Source organism: Cygnus atratus, chromosome 17 (assembly GCF_013377495.2).
Source record: "Cygnus atratus isolate AKBS03 ecotype Queensland, Australia chromosome 17, CAtr_DNAZoo_HiC_assembly, whole genome shotgun sequence".
Classification (NCBI taxonomy): domain Eukaryota; kingdom Metazoa; phylum Chordata; class Aves; order Anseriformes; family Anatidae; genus Cygnus; species Cygnus atratus.
This window is the reverse complement of record NC_066378.1, coordinates 12,959,863-12,986,970: the sequence shown is the minus strand read 5'-3', so window position 1 is coordinate 12,986,970 and position 27,108 is coordinate 12,959,863. Positions and strand designations below refer to the sequence as shown.

The 27,108-nt window shown below is 37.4% G+C and overlaps 1 protein-coding gene across 6 annotated transcripts in view; it reads left to right on the top strand.

The window, feature by feature from the left end:
- The window catches only part of LOC118257533 (CAP-Gly domain-containing linker protein 1), a 66,995-nt gene that overhangs the window by 30,412 nt on the left and 9,475 nt on the right, over positions 1-27,108 (top strand). For 3 of the 6 annotated variants that reach the window (XM_050714232.1, XM_050714233.1, XM_035565629.2), the window contains exons 8-20: positions 2,118-2,178; positions 3,151-3,183; positions 7,212-7,316; positions 10,345-11,289; positions 12,714-12,830; positions 13,858-13,915; positions 14,158-14,241; positions 15,765-15,921; positions 16,575-16,740; positions 16,844-17,059; positions 21,550-21,687; positions 23,000-23,106; positions 26,183-26,303. In XM_050714232.1, the coding sequence (XP_050570189.1) occupies positions 2,118-2,178; positions 3,151-3,183; positions 7,212-7,316; positions 10,345-11,289; positions 12,714-12,830; positions 13,858-13,915; positions 14,158-14,241; positions 15,765-15,921; positions 16,575-16,740; positions 16,844-17,059; positions 21,550-21,687; positions 23,000-23,106; positions 26,183-26,303 (2,308 nt within the window). The remainder of the gene's footprint in view (positions 1-2,117; positions 2,179-3,150; positions 3,184-7,211; positions 7,317-10,344; positions 11,290-12,713; positions 12,831-13,857; positions 13,916-14,157; positions 14,242-15,764; positions 15,922-16,574; positions 16,741-16,843; positions 17,060-21,549; positions 21,688-22,999; positions 23,107-26,182; positions 26,304-27,108) is intronic. The other 3 variants (XM_035565632.2, XM_050714234.1, XM_035565631.2) reach the window with 2 other exon arrangements.

The window sequence follows — 27,108 nt, the reverse complement described above, 5'->3', positions numbered from 1 at the left end:
CTAAAAGTAAATGCTGTGGTGACAAATTTTAATAATGCAGGTATGGGCAGTTACCATACAAAACCATATCACAGTTTCTAAAAATTAATACTAAAAAGAAACTCTTAAATTTGTGGAGGGAGAACAGCTATAGCTGTATAATACAGCCAAAGAAAATTATACTATGATGCATTACAGCTGAAAGAGGAAATTAAACATTTTTTGAGGTATTCTTTGATCGGCTAAACACTCAGATTTGGGAGATGGCATTTCTCAGGAGACAATCCAAGTGGACTTGTTTGGAGGCTATAACTATTGTTTAAAGCTCAGTTTCATGCAACTTACTCCTTTTTTTATTGCCTTCTGTTAAGAAGGATTTTATTCCTACTCGTATGAAGTTAATGGATCACGCCTGATCTTCTTGAAACACTCTTATTCTACTTCAGAGTGAAAATTTTCATAATCCCATTTCCTGACAGTGCTGGATTAGGAATTTACAGTTTAGTGCTCTTGTGAATAATTTAAAACTATTCATGTGTTTCTACGTAGGGGCTGTCTCTTACAGGAAAATCTTCAAAGCCATTACTTTTAGTGCCTTTACTAATTGGTTTTCTTAATCATTTGAGGAAAAGAATTGAAATTATCAAATTGATGAGCAAGGTTAGTTGAGGAAATAATCTGGTAAATTGTTTTTGTGGATTCTGAATGCTTTTGAATAGTGAGAGTCTATTTAGAAACCCATTGTGAGTCTGCTGTAGGCTTGTGTACTCCCCTGGAATCAGTCGGATGTCAACCTCTCTGAAAGGCTTCCCTAAAGCTGGAAAACACAGATGAGAAGATCCAATGGTAAACCCTGGGTAATTCCATTACAATTTTCATGCTCCATTTTTTGGGACCCACTTGTAATGAATTTGCAAAATAAACAGTGCAGTTAGGAATAAAAATATTTGTATTACCTCTACAAAATAATGCAATGTTTTGTTTGTTTAATTTAATAATAAATAAAAATAATTTTAAAAGCTTTGCAGCACCTCTGGTAGCCTGGCTGTAAACCTCTTTTCACTGAATGTCAGGTCAGTGGGGGTCTATTTCACCGAAATCCTCCATGGCCTTGAGCTCACCTTCACCGTGTTGCTAAGCAGCATAACAATGCTGCTGTGGCTGCCTGCTACCCATTAACTGAAGTGACGTCTTACAGCCAGGAAAACATTTCATGGCTTCAGCAGTGTAATATTTCTCCTTCCTCCTAGCCACTCTAGGTTTGTTTACTTTGAAAGCTCTCTGTGATATGTATTCAAGTCAGTCTCAGCAGTAACTTGAAGTCAAATAATCTTTAATCCTCTGTTTCCAAAGCATAGGGGTGAGACAATCAGAAGTTCTTACCGTCCTTTTATTTTAGACATCCGTCGCTTGTAACTCCCTTTGATGTAATGATTTCTACATCTGCCAGCCAAGCTCCGGGCACCAGCAGCATGTGCAATTCAAAGGAAAGAAGGCATGCTTGTCTCTTCCTTTGCCCCATCTTACTGGGTTGAAAGGAGGAGATCTGGCCCCTTGTTCATTGGGGCATACCGGATAAAGGGGTGGGAGGAAATAGCTTTTTAAAAATTTTAGGTCAGTCAGCATCTCCTCACCTCTGTCTATCATACAGCACTCTAAAACTGCTGTATGAACAAGGCAAGCTGTATCTGTGTTCCTGCACGCACTCCCAGTCTGTATCTTGCAGTTCATCTTGACGGCTAATAACGTGCTTGTCTATGCTAGAGTTTTGATGTGAGTGGACCAGCGCACTACCAGAAAGCTCTTGGGAATCTTGGATATTTCCTAACTTTCTGTTTCTTAGCTTAATGGCAGAATACGCAGAACGTGTGCAGAAGGGTGAAGGACTAAGAGAAACAACATTGACACAGAGGTTTTCTTTTTAACTCCTCAGAAAATTACCAAATACTTTCTTCATACAGCTGTAGGAAGATGCCTTTGTCAGAGCTTGCTCTTTAAAGATGGTGTCTTTCCTTCTTTGTGAAATACTTCTCATGTCTTAATGTTTCTAGCAGTTTGCTGGCAGATTTCCACTGAAAACTGAGCTTGAAAGCATTTTCTTTCAAAGTTATCTGAATTTTAATGAATTGTCCCCACAGGAAAGTTGAAGACCTTCAGTTCCGTGTGGAAGAAGAATCCATTACCAAAGGAGACCTAGAGGTAAAATAGCTCCAGCTTTGCAAACAGTATATATAGTTGGACACAAAAATGCAACCGGTTCATCCAAATTGGACTGTTCTCTGGAAGACAGTGGCAGGAATGATTAAGAGATGCAATCCTGGTCCATGAATATGCAAAACACATCAAAGTAATTCCCATTTCTGCAGTCCCGGAGTAAGCTAACCACCCTGGAATTGCGGGATTGCACCTTTAATTCAGTTATACACTTTAGCAAGGGTTCTACTGTAGAATGGCAATAGTTGTTTAGAATAATTTAATTGAAAACTCTATTTTTTGATATTTTATATTATTTTATATCTTACTAATGTTTTTAATGTCTTCTAATGGAAGATTTATTTAAAAAAATATTCTGTCAGGACAGTTGTACCCAAAATCTAAACAGCCATTCACGTGTGCATTATAATAGTGTTATTATGCAATCAGGTTCAGAAACATTTAGTGAAGAATTGCTCTTAATAACTTGAACACTACCAATTTTTATCCCAAATTACAAATTAAAAAGCAAAATACATATTAGTTATTCTACTCGATTTGTTGTTTAATCTGAAAAATATTAGACTCTTGCACAGTATAGAGAACAAAGTTAACTGACTTGTGTCCCTGTGAACCCTTTACGATTAAAGTGCTAGCCTTATGAAAGTGATTCATTTCATATAACATTTCTTTTATTTTAGTCGTCCATTCATTTTAAGATACCTATCTAGACTCTTCATAGAATGATCCTTTTATTATTTAGTCCATGGAAACTTATAGTTCTCTATTTTTTGTTAACTCAGTGGATATTCCTGGCAGACCATCTTAAAGAGCCTGGTCTGTCAAGCTGCATAGCTTCAAGAATTTAAAATTAATACAAGATAATGAGATGTATCCTGATGTTTGTGTTGGAATGATAGTGCTAAGTCTTCAGGTGAAATATTTTTGTTTGTTTTTGTTTTTTAATTTTACTGATAGCGAAAGAGGCAGATTTCGGAAGATCCAGAAAATGTAAGAGGGCACTTAAATGTGCGGAGACATCCCATGTTAACAGATTGTGTGCAGAAAATGCTTATACTTATTCACTAACTGCATAATCTGTTATTGAAACATTGACTCTAGTATTTGTGTGCATGTTGCTTTCAGAGCAATTACGTTTATCAAAAAGAATGTGTGTAATGACTAAACGTTGTAATCCCCATTAACTGTAGAGAGGGCAAATGTGTCATTAGAATTCTCTGTGGGCAAAAACTTTGCACCTAATTGGAGAGCATAGGAGCTTGTAGAAAATGACTGTCGTGGATCCTGAAATGTCTTTCATTTCTGTAGGATTTTAGTTGCTGTCTTCACAAAATCCTGCGCCGTTTCCTATGAGCTCTTACTGCTGTTCAATTGATGCAGTTTGCATCTAGCCAATTAATTTTTCTGAGGGAGAAAATGGTATGTTCCCTACCTCCCCTGATTTTTTTTGCATAAAATGCAAAGGGGAGAGATGATTGCACGCTAGTTTTTAAGACGTTTTAAAGCTGTCTATTTTACTGTAGCTTCCCTTTGAATTATGCAGGAAAAATATATGTAAATGGATAGCAGAAATTGCCTTACAAGACATTAAAGCAGCCCTCTTGCTTCCATAGCTCAGAATAGTGGAATTTAAAAGCCCTCTCTTTGATTGGATTTAGGAAAAATTATCACAGGCTGCCTCCTCTGCTGCATCCCCAGCCAAGATAGGAAGTTCTCAAGACTAAAACTGGTTTCCTGCTGTGCATTCTTAGGTGTTCCTTTTGCGAAGCTACTTCAGCGATCCGGGTCTCCTCTATTCTTCCAATCAGGCTCACGGTGTGTTAGAAGTAAATCTGCATGTGCCCTTCCTTTCTCTCGTTTTGTGCACTCCTTGTTTAATCCTATCTTTATTCCTTATTTCCCTGGTCTAATTTCTCCATAAAAATGGACATCTTCACTCTCTGAAGAAGAGAACTGGGTGATCACTTAGTTTCCAGGATAATGCTTCATAATCTGTCGTGTTCTGTGGTTGTTATCCCAGCACGAAGGAACTGAAGGTCATCTTGCCCCTATTCTAGAATCAATTATCTGCTTTTATGGTTTAAGGACAATTTCATAGTTTTACCTGTAGATGGAGAACTTAACTGAAGGTTTATTTTGAAGTGAAAGTGTAGCTAGAATACATAAATGCTGAAAATAACCAATGACTGCTTTCTGACATTTGATTTTAGTGGAATTCTTTAGGGTTCAAGCCAGAGTAAGGCTTGTCCCATTTCCCCCTTGCCTAATCTAACCGTGAAGCTTTAGAGAAGGGGAAGATGCTTTGTGGGTTTTGTTTGTTTGCTTGCTTTTTGTTTTTCTTTTCAATCCAATTTGAGGTTTAAAATCAAATTCTTTTTTTCTTTTTATGGTACTCTGCTCTTGTCAGTTTACTGTGCTCTGGATTTCCTCAAAGAGGAACACAATCTTTTAGACATTTCTCTTTTTTTTTTTTTTAATTTTTTATTTTATTTTTGGTAGGATTTTATTTTATTCTCCTTTGTAGTATATAAGAGATGGGGGTTAAAAAAATGGTAATCATAGAATCATAATCAATGATGGTATATCTGATCTATGCAGTATCGAAGCAATTTCAATAAAATTAATGGTCAAAGTATTTTGGTTTTTATGTATAGTATAGCAAATCTTAAGGTAGCATATTTTGCAAAGTGATGCAAGGAGAATTCTGCAGCTATCAGGTTTGGGACTTGTTTTCTAATAAATCCCTAATGGGATTTAGAGCAAGAAAGGCATGAATATTCAGTTTTTAAAAATAGATTCATTTTCAGACTTATAATTTTGTTGTGGAACAGAAGTAATACTAATCAGTCTCAGAGAGGGGGCTGAATTATAGCCACTTTTAAAATAGTTATTTCCCTTAGAATATTTAGTTTAGTTTTCAAAGACTGAGAGACAAAAACAATAAGCCATGTTCTCATGTTTTATGTTTGTGTTTTTGTTCTTTTTTTCCTTGTGTACGCTGAATATCTTCCACTGATAGAGAAACAAATCTGCTATGGAATACCAAAACCAGAACAAATCTAAGAAGCAAGTTTTAATGCTTTAGGGATTTAGTATTTTAGACCTAGTAACTGCATAGTAAAACAGCCAACTCTTTTTTCAGCTGGAAAAATATTTTTAAAAACTGTTTGAAACCACCAGATGTCTACATGCTTTGGGAGAGGAAGATGAACTTGATAACTTGGTGCTGTCAGAAGGAATACTGTGATTGGAGAACAGGCCTGAAGCAAAACAAGAGTTTCGTCCCTATCTCACCTTCTCTGCAGAGACTGCCTAGGATCTTTAACCGCTGTGGCTGGTTTGGAGGCAGTACTAATCAGCTTGTCACTCTATAAATAACACAGTTCTGTAGGGATATTTAAATAGCATTTGCAAAGATCAGAGAAGCAGCAGTGTCCTGCCAGCTGTGTGCACACCGCTGTGCTGTGGGTTTGGCAGCAGTGTGGCTTTGGAATGATTCACGCTCTTCCTTCCTTTTGGATTCTTTCAACCCAGTGGTCAATGGGTAGCTTTTCAGGCTGCAGGACTCTACTAATAGCAGTTCGTAAGGCTTGGGGGTTACTGTGTACTACTTTACTACTTGTTTACTACTTTACTACTTGTTCTGTAGTGAAGTAACTGCTGAAGCTAGAGAACTTTCATCAAGGCTGATGGATGCAACTTCTTGGGCTCTTAATCACATCTTAGCATAACCAGACAGAACATCGTTCAGTTTTTTTCTGGAGATCCACCTTACTCTTGATGTGGGCAAGGTCCTTAAGCTGTCCTTTTTTGGAAAAGACACGTGAAGCAACAGTGCACTTTCAGAATACTTTTAATTTGGATTGTTTCATACGTTTAAACTAACAGCGACCAGTCAAGATTGACACAATACTTGGATCTCAGCATTTCAGAAATAACTCTATATTACTTCTTTCTATTCCACCCACGTGTGCACACACACACTCACCCCTGTTCCCCATTTCAGTGGTGTAAGTCAGATATGAACTAACTGCTGGACTTTACTTGCATCTCTCAAACTTCAAGCTCTCTTGGGGGCTTCTTGGAGCATCTTGGAGCCTAGGTATCGAGTTTACTGATGTTCTGTGCTCTTGCTAAAAAAAATAATTCTATCTCTTTATAACCAAAAGGCAGGAGGTGCTGCTTATTTTGTTACAGGTACTTTCTGTGCTTTTTAGGAACCTATGAGAATTACAATTTATTTTTTTAATCTTATCACTTGTACATCTTGTTCAATGTATTTAGGCTTCGGCAATTATGGAACAACCAGGCTGATTCACTTTTTCCCCTGGTTTTGAAGAATCTTATTTGTTGCTAGCTTTCTTTTTGGAAGAGGAGGAGAGGGATAAACTAAGGGGGTTCTGCAGTTATAGGCAACCATGCTCTTTCTATTTCTATTGAAATAATTCATACCCTAGTGACAAATGAACCTTAATGTTCCCTGGTCTTGACCAAAAGGATTTTTATGGCTAAAACTCGAGATGCAGCTACTATTGCTTTAAAAAAAAAAAAAGTTTTGTTACATGAGCTTCAGTAGTGAATTCTCCCCTGGTTCATAATTAAATCATTTAAAAATAAGCCCAATGCATTAAAAAAAGTTAGTGGGATGATGAGGAAAGGGACATATCATCCTCTTAGAACAGGTGTATATATATTTATATATACTTTTTCATAACTATTCTAATTTGTGCTGAAAACTTCATGTACTGATAAATAACTTCTACTTGGCTGCATGAAACGTTTTTGTTCATACTTCTTCGTTTGTGATTTTTTTTTTTTTTTACACATCAGTCCATTTACACTTTTCAGTCCATCTTTCTCATCCATAGCATTTCCCTGTTCATTTTATCCACTGCATCTTCTCTGCTCATCATTGATAGAAGATTCTGGCAGCACGGCCTGCATGTGGCTCCCTCCTTGTGTGCTGGCATGTGATGGTGGCACCGTTGTGTTCTCTTCCTTTCCCTTTTCACTAACAGACGCAGACCAAACTGGAGCATGCCCGCATTAAGGAGCTTGAACAGAGCCTGCTCTTTGAAAAGACCAAAGCTGACAAACTCCAGAGGGAGTTAGAAGACACTAGGGTAATGGTTTTCACTATTTAAATAACAAGACTGATTTGTGTTGTGGAAGATTTCTGATGACACAGCCTGCTGGGTTTAACACATGCTGAGAGAGATTCTTGCTCCTGCCACGATCAGTACCTGCTATAGATGTAGCTGGAACACTCTTAAAAATTAGCATTAATTTTGAGCTTCGGTTGTGTGTGTGTGTATGCCTGTATATGTGTACTCATTTCTTCAGAAGAATTCAGGTAAGATGATTTCAAAGCACAAAAGTAATGCTTAAATCTAGGCCAAAAGTGGCAGAAATAGCGTAGTTCATTATATCCAAAAGAAGTAAGTTCCAGTTTGCCAGTGCTTTTAACACAAACTTAGAATTTGGGGGCTGGGTTTCTGAGGTCCTAAATAGTGGCTGTGCTATCTGCTAAGTCATGGTTTGCAGTGCTTTTTTTTTTTTTTTTTTACCCATGACACAATCTTTTCTTGGGTATCCAGTAGTATTAGTAATACCATTGCCATTGCCTGTCAAAACATTACAGTCCCAAAACATACTTTTTCCCAAGACAGGTTTAGCTGATGCTGAAAATCTTAGGAATCAACATGTTTCTGCAAGTTTTTTTCTTGCTAGGGAGGGGCTAACTGTACTCAGTTTTATTTGAAACAAGGCCCACAAGGCTGCTGTGGTTGACCTCAGCTCTTCACGTGTCTTTTAGAAAAGCCTACTGTGCTCTAACATTGCATTATGTCTCTGGGCTTATTTGACAGCAAAGGCGTAACAGTTTTTGGTGGCGAGATTTGTTTATTTATTTTAATTTTTATTTAGTAGTTCATAAATCATTCATGAAATGCCAAATCCAAGAAATCTGAAATGACCACAAGCTAGGAGCATGTTATGGGGATGGTAGGGAATCCCTGGCTTTGAGAGGAGGATGGGATGGTTGCTTCGCTGTGCAAATAACAGAACGTTGTTCCGTAGGAGCACATTGACCACTTCCAAAAATGGGTCATTCTGTGGGTAACCAGCCTAACTACAGCTGCTAAAGAGAAGATGGGAAGAAGGAACTCGCAGCTGTAGTAAGAATTCACTAATGATCACCTCTGTTGAACTTAGTGTGGTCCCAGTGTTACTGGGCATTTCAACAAGGTCAACTAAATGGTAGCTAAACAGTAGCAAAGGTGATATTTCCATACCCTTCTGTCAGGTCCAGCCATGTAAAGAGAATCTAGGTCACGCCTAATGATATGCCATTGTTTATAAGTGCCTTTTGTCCTAAATTCTTTACATGTAAGTACATACCGATATTACTTCAAGATGCCCTTGTTCATTGTTTCTGGTATGTGGCATCTTTATAAAGAGACAGTGAACGCCCAGTAATAGATAATGTAACAAATACTTAATAGGGCACCATTCAGGTTCAGTTATCAGGTGTCTGCTTACTGAAAACCTGTAAATCTGCTTCCAGAGGTGATGAATCAGGTACATTTTCAGTGTGGAGCAATGCAATGGAAATAAACCATGAGTACTGGCTCTTTTATGGTACATTTTATAATCTAAATCTTTCACGGTTGCTTGACATAATGAAGCAGTGAATTTCATTCTGCCTTTTTCTCAAACTGACAAGTTTTCTGCATGACAAGGTGTGAACTTCCTCTAGTTACTACATTGTTTCTTTGTCTTAGAAGATAAAAGCTAATACTGTTATCTTTCTCCAAACAAAGCTGAAGGTCATCACAAATATTTAAAACTTACGAAGCACAGGGTTCAGCTGGAAAGAGATGCTAGTTCTCTACTTGTGATTTTTTTTTTCCTGCAGGATCATAAAATATTTTTTACCTTTTCCCTGTTCATAAATGGTTTCTTCACCAGAAAGAATGAAAACATTTTTTTCATTTCTGTCCATAGCAGAGTAGGCAAATAAACACTTGACAGTTTTTGTATGATACTCAAAATTCAATTATTTGTCTATGTATTTGTACTTTTTCAAATAATCCCATTGCTTTTCTGTGATGATTTATGCACTGCTTGCTTCAGATAATACTCCCTATGTGTCTTTGTCTATTCCAACCACTTTCTTTAATTAGGAAGATGCGGAGTATTAGATTTTTTGACTAGATCAGGATAGATGTTTGAATGTGTTGTAATACATATGATTGGTGCTTCTTGAAAGCATATTTATAATCATGCACACACACACATGACTCGAAGGTAGGGCTGAATATTATAAAACCAAGAAGGTAGTGTATAATAAGTACTTTTAAAGAGCAATTGCAGGTAAGTAATATTTTTTCAGAATGTTGGTATAATAAGAAGGCTGAAACAGTGATTTCCCAGTTAGAAATCATTGTGCTGGCTTTGTTGTTTTTGCATACCAGAAGTTTCTTCAACAGTTGTTGAAAAGCTCAGATAAAGTGGGGACACTTTTTTCAGAGAGAACAATGGATTAGATATCAAAGGAGTTTCAGGCATTTGTAGGCTAAAAAATTATTTTTCTCTGACAGTCTCATAACTGACATAAAATGAATCTGGAAGCAATTATTTCAACAATTAGGGACCTGGGGGTTCTCCTATCTCAGTCTGCTTTAAAATGGTTCTGAGAAACATTTTCTTAAATGTGTTTAATATACATAAGTGTAGTTTGTAAGCTGTTATTTAGCAAGTTGTTATTTCTAGATAACTTCAGAAAAATCAACTTGAATATGTTCTCCCAAAAGGTGGAATTCAAAATGCACAGAACACAAAGATGTGGACATCTGTACTTTTTTTTAGCAATAGCTTATACATAAATGAAATAACAGTTGGTCTTGTTTCACAGCCTTCCATATAAAAGCAGAATTTTCTTTTACTTAAGGTTTCTTTAGCACTTCCATAAAAATAGGATTTGGCAATGAAACTCAGAGGTATTATAATCCAAAATGCTGGTAAGAATGTACTACTGATGTTGGTTTGCAATGCTTGGTAATTTCTTTTCACTGTGGTCTAAGTATCTGTGTCTATTAAACATATCTTTTATAATTCTTTCTTCTTTTCTTAAAATGCTGTTAATCATAGGTGGCCACAGTATCAGAAAAATCTCGCATCATGGAACTAGAAAGAGATCTAGCATTGCGGGTGAAGGAAGTAGCTGAGCTTCGAGGGAGATTAGAGTCTAGCAAACACATTGATGATGTGGATACTTCTCTTTCATTGTTACAAGAAATAAGTTCTTTGCAAGAAAAAATGGCAGCAGTTGGCAAAGAACATCAGAGTGAGATGAATTCACTGAAAGAGAAGTTTGAAATCAGTGAAGAAGCACTCCGGAAAGAGATCAAATCACTTTCAGCTTCAAATGAGAAAATGGCAAAAGAAAATGAATCATTGAAAACTAAGCTTGATCATGCCAACAAGGAGAATTCAGATGTAACGGAGCTGTGGAAATCAAAGCTGGAATCTGCAATTGCCTCCCATCAGCAAGCAATGGAAGAACTAAAAGTTTCTTTCAGCAAAGGTGTAGGGGCTCAGACAGCAGAATTTGCAGAGTTAAAGACTCAAATTGAGAAGATTAAATTAGACTATGAAAATGAAATGTCAAATTTAAAGCTGAAGCAGGAAAATGAAAAGTCTCATCATTTAAAAGAGATCGAAGCCCTGAAAGCAAAATTAATAGCAGTTACAGAGGAGAAAGAGCAAAACCTGGAAAGCTTGAAGACCAAACTGGAAAGTGTGGAAGATCAGCATCTAGTAGAAATGGAAGACACTTTAAACAAATTACAGGAAGCTGAAATAAAGGTAAAGGAGCTAGAGGTACTGCAAGCCAAGTGCAATGAACAAACCAAAGTTATTGATAGTCTTACACAACAGATCAAAGCTTCTGAAGAAAAGCTTTTGGACCTTGATGCACTTCAGAAAGCCAATTCTGAAGGTAAATTGGAAGTCCAGAAACTTAGCAAGCAGCTTGAGGCAGCTGAGAAACAGATACAGAATTTAGAGACTGAAAAGGTTGATGAAAGTAGCAAGGTTTGTATCAACATCCATCTTTTTATTTTTATTTTGCTTTTATTTTACATTTGTATTGTTCTAAACTGCTACAGCAAACTCATCACAGAAAAAAACTGTTGTATTAAAAGAGTATCTTAGTACCATCTGAGGAGGTGCAGAGAAAGTGTTAACTGGGTCAGATCTCTAAACAGGTTTTTCTGCTTGGTCTGCACCACTCAGCAAAAGAAAATTTCTTGCTGTACTTTCTTCCTGCAGACTTACAGAGGCCTCTGCTGAAAACTTTGTTATGGAAAAATTACTTTATTGGTTTATTCGGGAGAAGAACCCACATACAAATTTTTAACGTTTGGTGGAAGTTTGAAAATATTCAGATAATATGACATGGAGCTCATGGGGGAATGTTTTCCTCTGTTGATTATATTGAGTTGTAAAGAGAATCTGTGTTCCCAATCTTCCACCTAAAGAAATGCTGATAGAATTAGTATCTTCACCTTTCCTCTCATCAAAGATGATGATGGAAGAGGCAAGAGAATGCCATTAAAAATGAAACAAACAAACAAACAAAAAATCCTGGAGGAACTTTCCTTTAAGATAAGAGTATGCAGTGGTGTTGTCAGGAACCTTTTCACGGTATTTTTGAAGCACAGACTGCAGCTTGATGTATCTTACTGAGGTTTTTCTTGGTTTTGGATGAAGTGTCTCTTTGAGGTTGATAGTATGCTATGCCGTTCAGTACTTGAAAGTTGTTCTGCCACTGCAGCTAACAATAACAGTGTTAAGTTTCCATTTAATTTGGGGGGTTGCCCAAACATCCCCAACTTGTGCATGACCTGACAAGCTAGAGCTCCAGTTGTAGAAGTAGTGGGAAGGTAGCTGGAAACAGCTTTCCTAAGCCCTTCACAGATGGTTCCAAGATACTAGATTTCTGTGGACCTTTGGCACAATTTTTGAGCTCACGCTGGGTTTCTGCACTACCTCCTGGGTGAGGTACAGAACCTTTTGGAAAATGACATCTCCATATGTGTATTGGTCTGAATAGCCAGTTGAAACATAAATTCTAAATTTATCAGTTCAAAAGATTAAAACAGTTAAGAACCAAAACTGCTAATTCAACTGATGCTGTAACTGTATTTTGAAATGTTTCAGTGTACTCCAAAATGCCTGCCATTAAATGTTTTCACCATTAATTCTAAGATCACTAAATTTTAATTATTATTTCAAGCATTTCAAGATCCAATTAGTACTGTGATGTAGTCATCAGTGGAAATCAGCTTCACTCAGTTAACACATTACATTTCTTTTTCCTTCAGTTTATTTTTATTTTGTCATCTTACAGTGATTTTAATATTCTAGTTATTTATTTCATATTCAACTTTTAATTTCCCTGTTTTCATCATTCATGTTTGTAATTTTATTTTACTCCATTTGACCATATTCATTAGGCTAGTAATCTGGCCAAAGAACTGCAGGGCAAAGAGCAAAAGCTTCTTGACCTTGAGAAAAACTTGAGTGCAGTAAATCAAGTTAAAGATTCTTTGGAAAAGGAACTTCAGATTTTGGTGAGTAATAATCAAAAATTTTGACTTTATCCGTTGGATTTTGGTTTTCGTGGTGAGAGCATAATTGAATTCTGAGGATCAGTTCTGCCTGAGCAGTCTTTCAAAGCTATGATCTTCATGAATAGAAGGCAATGGCTCATGACTAATAAGATCCATCTCAGAATGAAAAGAGCATTTCACCTGACTTGTGTTATCAGGTGATTTGTTTAAATAGAACTCATCCATTAGAGATTTCAGATAAAATATTAAGCCACGTCAAAAGCATTGTGCAGCTTTAAATTTAGACTATTCTTGAAGGAACATATGGCCCTTTATCATCATAACTATTGTATAAATTAATGCTTGCTACAGGAATGTCTCTCAAATGTTTCTCAAAGATAGTTTTCACCTGATTTCTCATTTTGCAAATTTAATTAATTCTGTAGGTATCCTGTGGATGGGTGGGATTCTCCTGAGAAACTAGCTAATTAGCAATAAAAAGACAAGCTGCTTAATTTTTACTGTCCCTGTCATAAAATCTTTCTGTGGCCATAGTAAATATTTGAGGCTGATGGAGAAGACTCATTTATTGTCTTCCTCAACATCCTACCTTTTTTTCACAGTCTAGCATCTCTTCCTGCTGGTAAAGCTGGAAAACGCTCGTGTGAGATTGATCACAGGGTTGCAGAAGTCCATTGTGCAGCACATGAGTAACGTGGATAACATGGATGGCTTCTGACATTGAGAGGCCCACACATAATGCCTCCCACAAGAGACTCTGTGGCTGCAGTTCTGTTGCTATGCTTGCTGATGGAGAAGTTATTTTGAAAGTTTAGGGACTTGCTTACAAACAAGGCAAGGGAGAAATCTTGCATTATGTTGTTGAATACATCTATGCTAAACAGTAATTCAAAAACTTCAGGTCTATTTATGATAGGAGTGAAAACTTGATATATTTTCTCCATGAAAAAATACCTAATATAAATTCAGTGGTTGAATTATACTGTTAACATCAAACCTGACCTTAGGTTTTTGTCTATTTTTTCAGAAAGAAAAGTTTACTAGTGCAGCTGATGAAGCAGAAAACGTTCAACAAACTATGCAAGGTATGTCTGCTACTAAAGTAAATGAAGATCTTAAGAGCTACAGAAAATTATACTGCAAAATAAAAGTGTTTTCTTTCATGTGCTTTCAAATTTAAACCTGGCAATACAGCAGTTTCAGCAGCTAGGGAAAGGACAGGACTACTTGCAGCCTCTCTTCTTGAGAGTAACATACCTTGCAAGTAGGTGGAATTGTTGGAATCTAAGTAGTTACTAACTTTGTCTTTAAAATTTTACTTGCATAGAAACAATAAAAAAACTAAACCAAAAAGAAGAGCAATTTGCACTCATGTCTTCAGAACTGGAACAACTGAAGTCTAATTTGACTGGTAAGGAAGTAATAAAATGGAATGTTTTGAAATATGCATCAGCTTTGTGCTTTCTTATGCCTCCTGCTCAGCTTGCCATACCTTACATTGCGTGTAATGCTTTCACAAATGCATATGCCATCAAAAGAAAGCCTTTTCTCTAGGCAAAACTAACTTTTGTGGCACTGTATAGTGATAAAGCAAGGTGACCATGATGTTAAGGAAATAGTGCAGTAAGGCAAAAGATTTCCTGGCTGAGTGTATTCCAAATCAGTAGTTAAATTTTTGCTTTAACATTGCAACAAAATCATGCTGTGGTAATGGTCAAGCACCAGACAAAGACTTAGTGACCAGACTGAAGCTTTACAAGTATAAACTAATTAATCCACATAAACAGTATTCTCTTTTTAAGGACGTCAAAAAGACAGTGTGCTAGTGTGGTTGTCTCCTTTTTCTTATCTGGCAGGTGGGAGGCTTGCTGTATCTGTCTAGCTGTACATCTCAATTTAAAACCAAATTAGAAATTAGGAATGATTATGTACACTGTAAACAAGTCTTTCAAGGCATTGTTGGGACTCAAGTCATGCCAAGGGCTGCTGTTGCCCTTGGTGGCAGTGCCTGCCCTGGCCTGAGTCATGCTGGGGTCCCCAGAAGAAGAAAGACATGGACCTGTTAGAGCAGGTCCAGAGGAAGGTCACAAAGATGATCAGAGGGCTGGAGCACCTCGCCTGTGAAGAGAGACTGAGGGATTTGGGGTTGTTCAGTCTGGAGAAGAGAAGGCTCCAGGGAGACCTTACAGCTGCCTTCCAGTACTTCAAGGGGGCCTACAGGAAAGATGGGGAGAGACTGTTTATCAGGGGGTGTAGTGATAGGGTATGGGGTAATGGTTTTAAACTAAAAGAGAGTAGGTTTAGTTCAGATGTTAGGAAGAAATTCTTTACTATACGGGTGGTGAGGCACTGGAGAAGGCTGTCCAGAGCAGCTGTGGATGCCCCATCCCTGGAAGTGTTCAAGGTCAGGTTGGATGGGGCTTTGGGCAGCCTGGTCTAGTGGAAGGCATCGCTGCCTGCAGCAGAGGGTTGGAAGTAGATGGTCTTTGAGGACCCTTCCAACCAAAACCGTTCTGATTCCATGATTTTTTCCCTGTAACTTCATGTTGCTTGCATTGTTTGTTTTCCGCTCTTCTGCTGAATAGCTGGAGAGGTGCACATGCTTCTCCTATTATACTGCTTGGTTACCCTCTGATATGCATTAGGACTCTTAACAACTTCTCATGGCCTGAAGTTAAGTGATTCGCTTCTAGAAAAAAAACCATAAAACTTCTTCACCAGTTGCTTTACTGCTATTTCTGAAGTGTTCTTAACTTTCTGCTACAGTTCACAGCGCAAAGTTCAAACCAATTATTATTTTTAATTTTGAAGAGGTAATTTGGAAGGTCTGTAGCATCAATATTATTCTGTTTATAGTTCTTTATGATCTTCTAGCTAGTCTGCGTATTCCCTTTGTATTAAATGTGCTAGACTACTAACTTTTGTCTTGTTCAGTGATGGAGGAGAAACTGAAGGAGCGAGAAGAGAGAGAACAGCAACTGACTCAAGCTAAAGTCAAACTAGAAAATGACATAGCAGAGATCATGAAGTCATCAGGGGACAGCTCTGCCCAGCTTACAAAAATGAATGATGAGCTACGGTTAAAAGAAAGGTATTCCATCATTGTCAGAACATTTTTGCATTAGTTCTTTACTCCTGCATTCCTTGCTTCTCATTTTATCTCATTTCAAATAGCTGAGCAAGATGCTTCTGAGTGTCACATTGATGTGACAAGTGAACTTAGTCTTTCAAACTAAATTAATCAAAATAGTCTCCTCTGGCTGATTTGAAGAGTTTCACTTTTATAATTTCTAAAATTCCGTGTAGCATATACTTCTCACTGTTCAGAGCAAATGAGCATTTTAATAACATACTGTTTCATAATTGTGCTTTGTAATTATTTGGTTACAAGTTTTGGGGCTTTTATTTGAAAATGGAGGAGATACACGGGTCTCTTTTTTGACCAGCAAGAGAAAATGTGGTTTCTTTCAAATAAAAATTGTGGGTAGAATAGCTCTTTATCTTTTCAGAATCCCAGGCTGGGGGCAAGTTAACTGGCAACGGTGTTACTCTGCACACAAGCAAGTGCTTGGACCCACTTGTGTATTGTGTAATTTAGCAGAAAATTCTCTATATGTTAAATAATTAAATCTCTTCCTAAATGTTTGGACAAAATATAGCACTTCAGCATAATTTAGAGTCTTTTATCTCTGTGCTTGTCATGCTGTCAGCAAAAAGTAATGTTCTTTTATTTGGTCTTTTTAGGCAGTTGGAGCAAATACAACTTGAGCTTACAAAAGCAAATGAAAAGGCTGTTCAGCTTCAGAAAAATGTGGAACAGACAGCACAGAAAGCTGAGCAGAGTCAGCAAGAAACTCTCAAGACTCATCAAGAAGAGCTGAAAAAAATGCAGGATCAACTAATGGACATGGTAAGAAAAACATTAAAAAATACTAGCTAATTATGGGGAGAATAGTTACCACAATGTACCACTGCACCTTTAACTGTGTTCCAACTGTTTTCTGTTCTATCAGAAAAAGCAAATCGAGACTAACCAAAATCAGTATAAGGATCTTCAGGCAAAGTATGAAAAAGAAACTTCTGAGATGATCACTAAACATGATGCAGACATTAAAGGGTTTAAGCAGAACTTGCTGGATGCAGAAGAGGCACTGAAAACTGCACAAAAGAAAAATGATGAGTTGGAAACACAGGCTGAGGAGCTGAAAAAGCAAGCAGAACAGGCCAAAGTATGTATACTTTGTTACTTTGCAAGTAATTTAAAGTTCATATCTTTGTATTTCAGTGAACCACTGTTCTGTTGTTTTGTTTTCTCAGCTTTACCATTTTATAGTAGGGTTTTTGTGATATTTGTTTTGAACTTTTCCAGAACAAATTAATACTGATTAGGGAAGTGAAGCATACACAATTTATTGTTGTCTTCTCTGGATTACACAAGAATCCATGAAGTTTGGTTCTTTGACATTAACATTTTATGTTCATAGATATCTGGTTCAGTGCAATAAGTTGGAGCCAGATATTATTGTTCTCAGTGTTTTAAATGCATGAATTTTAAATAAAATAGGTTGTGAAATATTTAATTTAAATATTTCATTTAAAGGTGTTGCACAATTGAAATGTTGCTCTGTAGTATGATCTTGTGTTACATGCAGCTCTTTGGTATGTATCTTGAATAATTTTCATTTTTTCTCCTGTTTCTTTGATATTGCTGCTTACTTTCATCCCTTATTAGTTATTGGCTATAATCTGTTTATGCTTCATCGAAATGTTTAGTGTATAAATTGGCACAGGAGTTAACTTGCAGATACACCGATGATATGCTGTTTTGAATTAAAAAGGTTATGACAATATATCTTGGGGAGAATTAGCTACAGAAGGTGACTTTGAGAATTGGAAACAAGTACCTACTATGACTCCCTGTATTTTAACTTCATTAGATTCTGATGAGATCATTCTGTGGCTCTTTCTGATTAATATTCATTCAGAAAATTCATTGAGAGTAGTTTCTAAAACCAAGATGAAGTCTGGTACGGAGGACCTCAGAAATCATGGTATTTTTAATTTAACCACCAGAAAGTATTGTTGTGGGTGTTTTTGTAACGAAATATCAACAACAGTTCAGTTTGCACAGGGACTTTGTGCCAGCATATACACTTTAAAAAAAAAAAAACACTTAAATTATAGTAGCATTGTTTGCCCATAATGCACATTTCTCATTTGTCTGCTTGACTTCATTTTTGTTTTCCCTTCTCCCTGACTTTATTTCTTTAGTCCTTAAGCTCTGTGTTAGCATCAGCCAGAAAAGAGATTGAACTAATGTCAGACAAGATGAGGGGTTTGATATCAGAAAAAGAGACTCTGGCACAGGAGGGGAATACTTTAAAATTAGAGAGAGGTTCATTATTATCAAAACTTCTAGAGTTGGAATCAAAGATTTTGTCAATGCAACAAGACCAAGAAGAGCTTTGGACAATAAATGAAGAACTTAATTCAGAAAACAAAAAAATCCTAAAGCAGAGAGAAGAAGCTGAGGCCAAAAGCCAGCAGGAAAGCACAGAAAAGGTAGCACTAATTTCTGAGAAAGGCAAATTACTCTCTGAAATAGAGGCAGCACAGGCAGATCTTCTGAAGATAACTCAAGAAAATGATGCTCTCCGGTCTTCAGAGTCAACCTTGCTCCAACAGCTGAAAGAACTTCAGGCCAACAAAGATGCTATGGATGTGGCATGTCAGAAACATATCAGGGAACGAGAAGAACTGGAGCATTATCAGAAGAAACTTTTGGAAGAGAAGGATGCAGTCATTAAAGACAAAGATGATGTCATTCAGAAGCTGAAAAGTTCTTACGATGACCTGGCCAGAGAACAAAGAGAGCTACTACAACAACTGTCAACTCTGACTGCAGAGAGAGATTCGGCCCAAGATAAACACTTGGATCTTAAAAGTACACACACAGCCTTAAAAAATGAACGGGACCATCTATTGCAGATGAGTCAGAGTCTGCAGTCCGAGAAGGAGATGCTCCTTAGAAGTATAGAGGAGTTGCGCCTGAGTTCAGCTGATACTGTTAGTGAAAACCTGGTATTAAAAGTGAGAACAGAAGAGATGCAAACAGAGCTAGAGAGTGAACATGAGGAACTTAAAAAGGTGATGAAAGACAATACAGAGCTTAAGGCTTCCCTTGCTAGTCTCACTCATCTTCTTGAGGAAATTAAATCCTCAAGAGAGACATCCAACTCTGAATGTATTAAGTTACTTCAAGAGAAAGAGGCTCTTTCTTCATCAGAACGAAGGCTTTTGGCTGAAAAGGAGGAACTTCTAAATGAAAATAAGGTAATTACTGAAAAGCTTGCTAAGGCCACAGCAGATGCTATGCTTGCTGAGAAAACCTTTACTGAGAAAATAAATGAATTGAACTTGGAAAAGGAATCTGTTTTTTGTAAGTCACTGCAATTTGAAAAACACAGTGAAGCTCTTCTGAAAGAGAAGAATGAATTGGAGAGAAAATACTCAGAGCTCCTTGATGAGAACAAGTCTTCTAAAAATGCGGTTTCTGATATGAAGAGAGAACATGAGCTGAACATCTCAGCCAAGAGAGTTCTGGCCCAAGAGAATACCACACTCCAAGAGTCCACTGAAGCTCTCAAGGAAGAGCTAAATAAGATGAATCTGGAAAATCAAGAGCTAATCGCTTGTAAACGTGACCTTTCAGGTCTTCTGAAAGAGGCACAGGATGCCAAAATAACATTAGAAAATGAACTGTCTGCTCTGTCTCGTGACAAGCAGGTACTATCATCTTCGTTCAAGACCTGTTCTACTGACATAGAAACACTGACCAGAGAGAGGACCGAATTACAAGAGAAGTGTCAGAAATTAAATGGAGACCTTGAGAATATGAAAGAAAGCTTAACCATAGAAAAGGAAGCTAGAAAACTGGACAAGGAATCATTTTTGTTGGAACGTCTGGAGCTCCAAAATAACATCAGCTTCTTAGAGACGGAGATAGAAGTGACGAGAGAGAAAAATAAGGAATTTCTGACTGAGAAAGAAAGTTTGGTTCAGGAGAAAGAAAAATCCGAAACTAAACTGGTGGAAATAATTAAAGAAAAAGAAATCCTCTGTGCAGAGACAGAGCAGCTGGCTTCCAAAATTGAGCAACTGAAGAGTGACTTTGCTTCCTTGTCTACATCAAAAGCAGAGCTCCAGGACTTGCACAGCTGTCTGTCCAAGATGCTGGATGATCTTCAGCAGAAACATGAGGTGACTGAGAAAGAGAAGAACAAGTTACTTAAGGAAAATGAAAGTCTTCTTGCTGAACAGAAGAGTCTGGTCATCAGTAGGGAAGAAACACTAAAAGAGAAGGAGAAATTGTCCAAGAACCATTATAAACTGCAGGAGGAAGTAGCACTGTTAGAGCACACTAACATAGACCTCTCGGGCAAACTGCTGGTCTCTGAGGAAAAAAATCAGATGCTGCTGGAGAAGGTGAACAATCTGGCTTTGAAACTAAGAGAAATTGAGACTCTCCAGGCCCAAACAGTAATGCAAAAAATGGAGGTATTGAAACATACAGTTAAACAATCAAGTATGGTTATACTAATACTGAGCACTAACTCCATGGTTTCCTCTCTGCACTTCATTGCACAATCAGCACTTCATCTCAGGGTAAATGGGCTGGAGTTTTGTTCTCAATATATTACTGTGGGTTTTTTTAAGTTGTAACTGAGTCTGAAAGACATTTAAACTATAATAATTCTTTTAAAATTATTTCTAAATATAAAAGCCTATGTTGTCGCTGAATGTTGCAAGAAAACAACAAAAACTGTGAATAAAAGGAAGCTTTGTTTTCTGAATCTGGTAGAAGAAATCGGACAGTTCCTCTGTTGAAGTACTTTGCAGCTTAATAGCTAGTGTAGGAATTACAACAAACTAAAAATTTGAGTTATTCAATAAATATAAAAACAATGTACTACTCCTGTAAATGTAATTGGATAATTAAAAAACAATGCAGGAGAACCGTTTACATTTGCATTATAGGACTTTCAGACTGTTAAAGATATTGGCATCTCCTGTGTTCTTTTTATTCACAGAAGTGTTTTGTATTCACCGCCAACAAATTCTGAATAACATTTTGAATTTCATCTTGGCTCAAAGCCCATAAAATCACTTAGGATATATTAAATCCATTTTGTATTCTGTAGGAATGGCTTATGCCTACCTTGGTACTTTAATAATATACTTGTGAATTATTTCATTTTATGAGGGCATAACGAACAACATTAAAATGATGTGATAATTGGCCTATTTCCTAATTATTTTTTAATTTATATTCAAATTTTTATCAATTGTTATAATTCCACATTCTCTGAAAATAGAAAAGTTTGTTGGAAGTGAATATCTACGAACTACTACTGTCTAAAATATTCGGAAGTCTAAGAGCAATCACAGTTGTAAATAGAAATCCAGGAAATAAAAAAGAAAGGAAGAAATGGGCTAAGTGGTGACCCAAGCATGGGGTTTCTGCATGGAACTGAATCTACTCATGTCTGTTTATTTTTACACTTTATGCCAGCTTCAGAATGCAAAGTCAGAGCTGAAGTCCTTGTTTAATTGGAAAGCATCTGGCAAACAGTGGAGCTGTGCATAAAGTATTGTGGGTTTGCTTTCAGAGGTCCCACTGGTAATACTTTCTTCTCCTCCATCCTCACTTTATACACAGGCTGTCAAAATGGCAGAAGATGTTTTACAGACTGTGGAGAAGGTGACCAAAGAGAAGGATGCCATTCACAAAGAAAAGATTGAAACTTTGGCTTCTTTGGAGAACTCTAGACAGACAAATGAGAAGCTGCAGAATGAGGTAATCACATTTAAATGCTTTTATCTGAAAAGTATTGCCTGGTTTGTAAGTGACTTGGATCTTTCTTGCAGTGCGTATGCAGTTTGTGAAATATGTGTTTTAGGCTTTGGTTACTTTCTGGGATGAAACCAAAGACAAAATCATGCTTCAGTTTCCTGGTTGTATGGGTTGCAGCTTCACACCCCAGTGAAGTGCTGCAAGGTCTGACGAGGTACAAATACCACTGACCTACGCACTGTACAAATAAATGCATTGGCACAGCTGTCCCAAAGAACTTACAGTCCAAGAAATACATCAGTTCCTCCAGGGACCCATTCTTCAGTCTATGCCCTTCCACCACTTCGTGATACATCAGGGTTTGAAAGCAGGGAAAATGTCCTCACTAATCTCTCTTACACTCTTTGGCCTCAGAGAATCTTGAACTAACATTGAACTGGGAACTTTTCTGCAGATCTTGAGCACGCCGTGGCCTCTTGTTGATGGCTATTTTCATCTTTTGCATCTCTTGTAATAATGGGTAGTGAACAGCTGGACTAACCTAAATGCAACAGCTTGTTCTGAAATGGTAATGATTTCCAAGGAGATCTGATCGCTTGAGAATTAAAATCAGTGACGTTAATAGTGGCAGGAGTTCACTTTCTGGATTAAAAAAAAATAAGATAACCACAGGGTCCTGTAATGCCTTGAGAGTGACTGAAGATTATCTGTTGTGTAAGATAATGTGTCACTGAATGTGAACAAATAAGGTTCACAAGCTTGTGGTATTTATGTGGTAGATACATGCTCAGTAAATAGATATGCAACAATTCAACCTGTGCAACACGATCTCTGGAAGGAATTGATTACTTACGGTTGCAAGCGCAGCATTCAGCCTCCCATTTCTTGGAAATAAAGGTATGGTAAGCAAGAACTTTTTATCAGTTACCTTAGAAGAATAAATATCAAAGGGAACAGCTATTTTTAACAAGAAGTGTTGAGTTAGAAAAATAATGCTTTGAGTTGCACAGCATTTAAAATGGAGGTGCTTTGGAGCTTTACATTTTATACCAGGGTCTATACATCAGATTACTGTAAGCTCCTCTTCAGTGGACACCAAGTTTTTGTGCTGCTAGACTTGAATTCAGAAAGGCTTATAACACATTTTGCTAGACAAATGCTTCTCAGTGCGAAGTCGGAATTAATTTAACTAGTAATGATGATAAAGTGGATCAGCTCAGGTCACTTCCTCCATTTTTCTGAATATCTTTTCTGAATGCTGCACCTGGAAACATTACTGTTTCATTAGTGTAATGAGTTCTTTTTCCTCTTTAAGTTGGACATGCTTAAACAAAACAACTTGAAAAATGAAGAGGAACTTACTAAATCAAAAGAGCTTCTAAACCTAGAGAACAAGAAAGTGGAAGAACTTAGAAAAGAATTGTAAGTATTTCTATGTGAATTTTTTAAACCATTACTTTAACCTTTCATTAAAAAAGTCTTTCTGTACATCTCCAGTATCCTCGCTTATAAGGCAGATCATACTTAAATACTAGTTTGATGTGCATATAACTTCAAATCAGAACAGTGCTCCTGAATTTCTCAAGTTATTGAAGAAATCCTTCACTTCAAGCTTGGTTTGAGATGTTATGTTTGTTGGAGGAAGTATATCGTTCTGCCACCTGAGGGCACTAGATTACTTTAAAGGTTTTATTGCCAAGAAATCCTGTTTGGATTTGATTACAAGTATCCTTGGAGTGTTAAGTAGTTTTAAGAGGCTTTGTTTATAGAAAATCTGGTTCTGCTTTCATTTTTCATTTATGGCCTTACCCAGTTTATTCCTGGTGCCATGCTATGGACTGATTTTCTAACTGGTACCATACAAATGCCGTATATAGAACTATGTAAAAGTAGAGTTAATTTCTTAACATTTGAGATGCTTTATTTGAGAAACTACCTCTTATGAGCTACAAATGAATAACGTGTGCCATTGTACAGAAATTAACTGCAAAGCATCTGATATAAAGTAATTTGTATGTGGAATGTCATTGGATCAAAGCTTTTAGTGTGCCACCATGAATAAAAATCCAGCCTAATTATTGCTACCCTGCAGTAGCTGCATGTCCCCTGGCTTTCAGAGATGTAAAGCATTAAATCACAAGTCTCTGTTCCCACTCTGAGAAGAATTTCTTGACTCACAGAGTGAGAGCTGGAATCTGGGATATGGACTGATAGCCAAGAGTATCTGTGACTAATTATTGTTATTAGTTTCATAAGTCATTTTGTGACAGTTCTTACCGCTGCTCTGAGGTGAAGACAGGACACAAGGGAAATCAGCACACAGAATAAATTCTAAGTTCTCTACGACTGACAGTTTTTACTGCTTGCTTTTAAAAACTGCATGCCTGTGTGTATAGAGAGCAACCTCGTCTGAGAAAGGCTGGATATCATTCTGCAGTTCCTGCCTGCCTCTATGCACGTGGGAAATGCCAAAGCAAAATAATGATTTCTAGACTAGTTGCTCTAATGCTTAGGTCAGCATGGGGTAGCAGACTGATTTCATGGAAAGACAGAATATAAATTCTGCCTGACAAATTACAATCTAATATTTATAGAAATTACTTCCTTGAAAATCCTCTGTACTGAAAGGTGTTCTCATGATTCTGATAATTGTGCTTTTTATTTTTTTTTCTGCTTAAGATTAATCCAGACAGTTGCTGTATATGGTCTCTAGTTACCAGTGGTATGAGACACCGTGGATAAGTGGTTGCTGGTCTGGATGATATTTAATTGATCTTTGTCATAGTTATTTAGTGTGTTGCCTTTTTTAATTACAGTAAGGTGTTAGCTTGATAATAGGCATTTCTTGATCAGTGGTAATGAGGGTAGTGAGAACACCCCTGAGATGTCAGTTGAAGAACGTGGTGCCTTGCCTTTGTGAAAGAGAGGAGAGGGGAAGTTTTGTTCCCAGGAGCTATGGCTGTAGGTAGGGCAAGACTGCTGCCTCCAGAGCAGTGCCTTTTGGAGGTGGGAAGATAGTGCAATGGAATTGGTTTGCTTTGTAAAAGAGCTTCTTCCATGGAAAAATAGGATGAAGAAAATCAGAGCTAACAGCTGGATGTTGTGTATTCATTTACTATTGCCTACTGTCAAGTGCACTTTAAGCTATCAATTCAAAATTCCTGGGTAGTAAGCACAGGGCAGTGTTTCACACAGATTGACCCCAGTGTTTTGTGTGTGTTTTAATAATACCCCTAATTTCTGCTTAAATGCCAAAAACAAAAAGGAGACTGGTTAGTAGTGCAGTTCAACAAACAATCACAGTTAAAAATAGGTACGTTCCTGCATCAGCAAGTGTATTCATACACAGATAATTTGAATCAATAGTCGGTGATGTGAGCTCGCCTGCTTAGTCCAGTCTAGGTGGTTTAGATTGGAAATTGGTCAAGGACTAGATAACTAAAAATTGCTGTAGTTAGAGCTCAGAGATTGACTAAGATTTTCCAGGCATTTCTTCATATTATGTGCTAAGCTCTAAATCTGACTTTGTTTTGTTCAAATGTGCCCAATAACAAACTGTAGAGTTGTTTTATTTTGAAGTGCTTGAATAAGTTTCTGACTTATGGGTTCTTCTACCTCCCATGGCAATAAAAATATTTTTAATATTCCAGTCAGGGTTGAACTCTGTGCAATATTGGCACATAGGAGTACTGAGAGTGCTTGTTACCAAAACAAAACCCAGACATAGAAGTTCCCATTTCATGAAGTGGACACCTTTTTCATTTTTTAAAATAAGTTGTCAAATGTTATAAGAACTTGTGTTAGTCACTTATGTCACAGGCAAGCATGCAATTTAAAAAAAAAAAAAAGTTGAAAATAAACGTACTTTAAGGAAACCACATGTATTACGGACAACATAGGCTAATGGAACCTACAGATCCATTTTTATAGCTCAGATTTTGTTTTGTCTTCTTGTTGGTTTTGTGTCCATTAAACTAATGAGAGCAGAGTTGATGTTTTCCTGGTTTGCCTCCTGTGATCCTGCACATTCTTGGTTGTTCGGGTGTCAGACCTTGTAGGAAGTATTTAAATAAGTGGAACCATTTTTTTTTAAGCAATTCACATATTTTCTCCTACAAAATACACAGACATTCATTTCTGAGAAAGTCTGGGCTATAAAGCTCACCAGCAGTCCTGTCAAACCGCACCGTGTCAGGCACGTTTCTGAATGCAGGTTCTTGTTAACCATCGGAAACATGCAGGACCAGCAGGCTGAGCTTACCTTGTACTTCCCTGAGCACCTACTACAGGCCAAGGAGAAGGAAGTAGTCATTTTGTGCTGCCACTGCCTTTCAGGGCTAGCCCTATCTGTGTGCATCTGAGGCATGGAGCGTCACCTTTCTTATACATCGCCACGTGACCTAGATGTATTTTTCCAAGCTGTGAAGCTGATTCTCTCCCACAGTTTTTTCTTGCCTCTCTCGTTCCTATGGTAACAATGCACTCTCTGTCCTCGCAGCGAAGCGCTGAAGCTGGCAGCTGCTCAGAAGTCCCAGCAGCTTGCAGCTTTGCAAGAGGAGAACGTGAAACTTGCCGAGGAGCTGGGCAGAAGCAGGGACGAAGTCACAAGTCATCAGAAGGTAGAGTGGCTGGAACGTTTCCTGATCTATGGTGAAAGTGCTGTACATGCTGTTTCCACTGCTGTCTGGGTGACGTTGCACTGCATGTTTGTGATTGAAAGATGAGTTGTTCTGAGAATATTTTAAAATAAATTTGGAAACCACCTGCATTGGGAGGTTAGAACTGCAGGCTAACAGAAGGTTGCGTAACCTGTGAAGGATACTTAGGAGGCTTGGAAATAAGCATAAATTAAATATGCTTTAGCCAAATGTATTAGCAGACACTTGCTATTTCTGTCAGGAGTGATTTTGTTATACAATTATGAAATCTCCATCTAACCAGAACTAAGGAAATCCATTTATTTAATTCTTCTCCTTATTCTTGCTCTCCCTTCCCACTAAAAAGGAGTATTTAGGATGTCTTTCAGCATACTATTTAAAACTGCTCGGTTGGAGTCTATAAAAAGCACTATGCACACATATGCTTGCTTAGACTCGATACTGTGCATGTACACGAACAGTGTTGCAGTCAGGTACCGGGTACATGGAGGACTAGAATTGAGGTGAGATTTTTTTCTGGCGGTAGTTTATAGTGAAAAAAGACTATTTATTTGTATATTTCTACTTCTTGCATTTGCACATGTTGGAATCTTAAAGTACGGGCTTAGTTATACAGCTTCTAATGCTGGTAGTTGCCGGAAGAGATATTAGATTTAAAACCATTAAACGTGGTTTCATTTCTCGTGGAGCAGTTCCAGTGATAGCCACACCATGAAGGCATCTTTGGAAGCTCTAGTCCAAAAGCACGAGTGTGTGGGACATGTTT